Source organism: Morone saxatilis, unplaced genomic scaffold (assembly GCF_004916995.1).
Source record: "Morone saxatilis isolate NCDOM2014 unplaced genomic scaffold, NCSU_SB_2.0 Contig21, whole genome shotgun sequence".
Lineage (NCBI taxonomy): Eukaryota > Metazoa > Chordata > Actinopteri > Moronidae > Morone > Morone saxatilis.
This window is the reverse complement of record NW_023339774.1, coordinates 10,176,679-10,181,588: the sequence shown is the minus strand read 5'-3', so window position 1 is coordinate 10,181,588 and position 4,910 is coordinate 10,176,679. Positions and strand designations below refer to the sequence as shown.

The following is a 4,910-nucleotide window of genomic DNA, read 5'->3' as shown; positions in this document are numbered from 1 at the left end:
ATCATTTCAATTTTCCCTGAAACATTTAACTTAATGTATAATTTCTAGTGTTGGAATAATACCATCATATTCTCGGTAATTCAACAATGAATTAACAATCACAATATCAAAAAACAAAACAATGTAAATAATGAACAGATAATATAAAAATAAATACTTCCTGTGCCTCTGAGCAGGATGTACTGATGCGCTCATTTAGTTCATCTGAATCAGTGCGCATAAGTCCACTATACATTTCACAAAAATTATGTCCAGTAGTTTCAACCTTTCCAGGTAATTTCTTTATTTTGTGTTATTTTGATGAATGTGGTTTTCTAATGAGTAGAGAGGCTGCTTTCTGTCATTTTTAAATATTTAAGGACGCGCAGTAATGTCACTGGACTGGATTAAGCAGCAAAACTAAACCCTGTAGTTAACTTGACAGGACAGAGGAAACTCCCCAGAGAAATCAGAGGATTTATCAGGAGGACGGCTGCTTTACTCCAAACAATTTTACTGTATGAGCCTGTACTCTGTGTGTGTGTTTGTGTGTGTGTGCGCGTGTGTGTGCGCGTGTGTGACCTTTTTGGATGTGTAGAAGAACATGGTACATGAATTAACATTAGATGCTGACCGATCCTGTCGGCATATCAGGAGATTTAAATAATCAATGAAGTTATGCTCCTGTGCCTCCTGCGTAAATGCACACAGCCTCTCTTTTAATGGGGAGAAACTTCACCCTATTTCACCCACCCTCAATCCATCCACTCTTAATCATAATGTTATACTAATATTTATAATCCGGTCCGTCAGATTGGTCGCAGTGCCTGGTCTGGTAATAATGACAACATTTTACACAAATTTTTAATGTGATACTATGATAAAGTGATGATTATTTACCCAGGTAAACAGTCAACTTTATTGTGATGTCATAATGTCCTGGAAAAACAGTTGTTGGCCATTATTCAAGGCTATAACTCAGGAACGGGATGGGGAGATATAGACTTGGTGACACTTTTGACTTAAAGGTCATTGTGACCGGAAAATATGTTTCTAGCAATATTTTAAGAATAAATTGCGATTCCAGATTTAGCAAACAAGAGTAAACAATACCATACAATACAAGACTTTCACTCACTGCCTTATTCTGAATTTCGCGCATCATTGGAGTCACGTGACTGCAAACAATGCGCCTAGCTAATGGTGATCCAGTGAGTGACTGAAACCAATTCAGTTTCAGTTTAACCTGCAGCACACAGGGAGGCGTCACATCTAAAAGTACCAGGAATTTACAAAAGCACCACATTTTGTATAGCTATACTTCATATAAGAATCCATCATTACATACTAATCAAATACATGTGTAACATATATTAACTGGAATAGGACATATGTATCATCAGTATAGTAATAACTTCCATTTTGCAGTACCGTTTAATTAAATCCTTTCCAAGTATTCACTACATACATTATTATGGATAATCTGCAACTTGACTGGTTGGTGGACGCATACAACCACGTGGTGGTAATTCTCCTTTACTAATACTTGGAATGAGTACATAGACTTAACCAAAAATAGTGCTATATTTGTGTGGTTGTGTTTTTGCATACAAAAAGGGAGGTGCATCAGTCTCCATTTTTTAAGGTACTTATCAGCTGTCTCTCAGGTCCCACTACTCACTTTACACTGAATAATATGTTTTTTGGTCCAGAATACAGTTTTTTGTATGTGTTTCTCTCTTGATGATAATACAGCCAGCACTTCACTATTAGTTCAAGTGCTCAAAGGATAAGACACTTTTTAGATTCTGAAAAATAGAGCCATCCTTTTGTGATTTTGAGTGTTTGGGTCTGTATGTATGAGTGTGTGTTCAATAGACACACAATGTGTGGATTTGTGTGTGGTAGTTTGTTAATTTTGTGTTTGTGTGCTCATCTGTTTAATATCCTTCCGAGTCGTGACCGGCAGACAAAGTGGATTGACCCTTTGTTCTGTCGGGGCACTTGAGTTTGGAAATGCACTCGCATGTGGACACGTATACAAAGACAAACACACACACACACACACACACACACACACACAGACAAATACACACACGCACAGGTCTATGGGATCTTGTCTCCTGTCACACAGAATTACTGAGCACATCCTGTACAGCCACATCAGTGGCTTCAGCAGAAATAAGTGTGAGTGAAAAAGAAGTGTCATCTCTCTTTTCCTTTCCTTCCTTCCGTCCCTTTTTTGTATCTTTCTCTTGTTTTTCCACAGCATGCCCTGATTCCATTTTCGAAAACGGCTTCAATTCTTTTACTTCTGTTTCTATTTTCCATTCACCATTTCAATGTTCTGTGATAGATAGTGGTAAATAAGGAAGTAGGTACACCATTAAAATGTATCCCCCAATTTCATTGGCTGTCAAACTGAGTACTGTTCATGCAGTTCATGCATCAGTGGTATTTTGACAAGTAAGTGTACACAGTCTTTCCTTAAACTCATTCCGGTACACTCATTCACAGTGAAACTGCAGTTATTGTGTCTTCAACCTCTGTAATGTGACACAAATCCAAGTGACTTGGAATATTTGGGCAGGGCATAAAGAGGTTCCTCATATTTGATTGGATCACTCAAAAGTGGATGTAGCTTACTGTTAGCCTCCACTCGCCCCTCGCTTACATGTGATGTTAGATCAGGTGAATCAAGTGAATTTAATAAATTTGAGCTTGACGGTGGATTTTTGACATCCAAACACACACCTCCTGTTATTATATTGCTCTGCTAGCTATAACCGCTGACGCTATGGCAATCCAGTGCAGTTTTATATGATAGGCCGGTTAGCCAGTCACCCCAAATCACATTTGATTGGACACATTTATGTCCTCCCAAGAGTTTAATGAGTCATCGAAAATACTGTAATGTTTTAAAGGAAAAGAAAAGATTCTGAGATGGGATGCAAGAATTATTATTTTTACATATATTTGGCATTTGTAAAGAGATAACTGAACATTTAACACAGGTAAAACACTTGGTTAATTATTTTTCCATGTCACTGTGTCTTTAAGCTTTAGTTTAATCTGAAATTCTAATGTGTTCTTCTGTGAATTAGATTGTCCCTGGTATTTCATTATGTTGTTATAGCACTTGACTAAAACCTAGATACAAAACAAACTTAATTTCACCTTACATCATTTTGTATCTTAATAGAACACAGTGATAGTGGCAGCATGTTGCACAGTCGCTTTTAGAAAATCAGGGACAGAGAGGATTGAGGCAACACTGAATGCAGCCAAATTCAGGTCAATTATGGATCCATTTATCGATTGATGTTGTAACTGGCCTTCGGTCTCAGATCATTGCAGTGTGTGTAATACTTGTCCATTCACACGGAGACAAGGGCATCAACGTCATGCCTGGTGTACCTTTACTGGCTGTAGAGCTTTTAAGCTGGAGTAAAGGCAGCTTTGTCCCTGAATAAGGTTATTAGTTTGATATAGCCTTTGACCACAGTACTGTTCCCTCTAAAGCTTTCAACATGGACGTAGTAAAAAACTAAGCAGTAATGAGAGTGGGCTCTGTGTGTGTGTCAGTGTGTGAATGACAGAGGGAAAGAGAGGCAGAGTGACAGATCAGTGGGAGAGCTGCAGGGAGGGAAAAGGGAGTCAGTCAGTGAAAATTAGCTCCCTGGGTTACGAGGGAGCTGACATTGACTCATGAGTGAATGAATTGCTTTCAGTGTTCTATAACTCCTGCGCCGTTCCCGTCTGTCAGATATGAACGCTGTGAAATTGACCGTTCTGGAGTGCTGTGCCAGTTGGGAACACTATTTTTACTAAGAGTGTGGATTAATTGGTCATCTCATTTTCACTCTCTTTTTGAATCTCCATCGTCTCCCAAAATTTTAATTCCCTCCCCTTTCCCTATTCTTGCTTATCTCCCTCTGTCATTTTTTTATTTTCATTCAATCTCTCTCTTCCTGTATTTATCAGGTGAGTGCTGACTTCATAAAGAGCGGTGAGTTTACCCTGGAGAGGATGGGAGTGACGTACAAGGCCAAGGCCCACCTCAAATCTCCATTTGACCCTGAGAATAAACGCGTCAAAGGCATCTATGCTTGAGAAGGACCACACATGTAAAAACACTCTGTTCGGGGAATGAGGCAGAGAGGGGTGCAACTGTTTTTTGTTTTTTTTACATGATGCAGCTGTTTTAGTCTTAACCTCTCTTGTGGAATACTATGAAATCTTAAAATTGATAATTCTTATTTTTTTTCCAATTTAAATTATTTAATTCTGTGATTTGATGGAAATGAATGGCATGTGATGGAACTTACACTCACTTTAAAAGCCTTAGATGGTCTGAAATCTGTATGGAGATATCGAAGACGTGCCAATTAAAATATTTTGTTGTTAAACTCCACATGTTTATACCCACTCTGGGTTTGAGAGTAATCGTGTGAATAGTATTACTCTGAAGACACATTGAAGAGGTAAACCCATATCATTATCTCCAGTCATGAAATCATTTTTACCAGTACACATAGGTAAACTGAAAAAGACCCATTTGTCATCCAGCTAACTTTGAATGAGCCTGCACCTTTCCTGGACTGATCTCAAGGACTCAAACAGTTTTAGAAACAGAATCTGAACTGAACAACATGTGTTCATGTCAAACAATCACCAGTCAGATCAAGCTTTACAATGGAGCCTTAATCTGTCCATGTCACCGTCTTCAGGCTTCAGGTTGCATGTAGGATTTTTAAGCCTCCACTGAAAACGGTGCTAAGCCTCAACACTAGATAACACGTCAGCACGTCTTAATCTATATTTATGAAGAACTATCAGCTAAGCAGTGAACCTGTGGGGACAGTATTATAGGTGTGATGGTAATGTATTATATGGAGCACATACAGATGTTGCCTTTGGAAGCAAAATAT

The 4,910-nt window shown here is 38.5% G+C and overlaps 1 protein-coding gene across 1 annotated transcript in view; it reads left to right on the top strand.

The window, feature by feature from the left end:
* The window catches only part of sardh (sarcosine dehydrogenase), a 41,477-nt gene extending 37,084 nt beyond the window's left edge, over positions 1–4,393 (top strand). Inside the window, exon 22 of the mRNA XM_035667879.1 lies at positions 3,964–4,393. Within this exon, the coding sequence (XP_035523772.1) occupies positions 3,964–4,092 (129 nt within the window). The 3' untranslated portion in view covers positions 4,093–4,393. The remainder of the gene's footprint in view (positions 1–3,963) is intronic.
* The last annotated feature ends 517 nt before the right edge of the window (positions 4,394–4,910 follow it).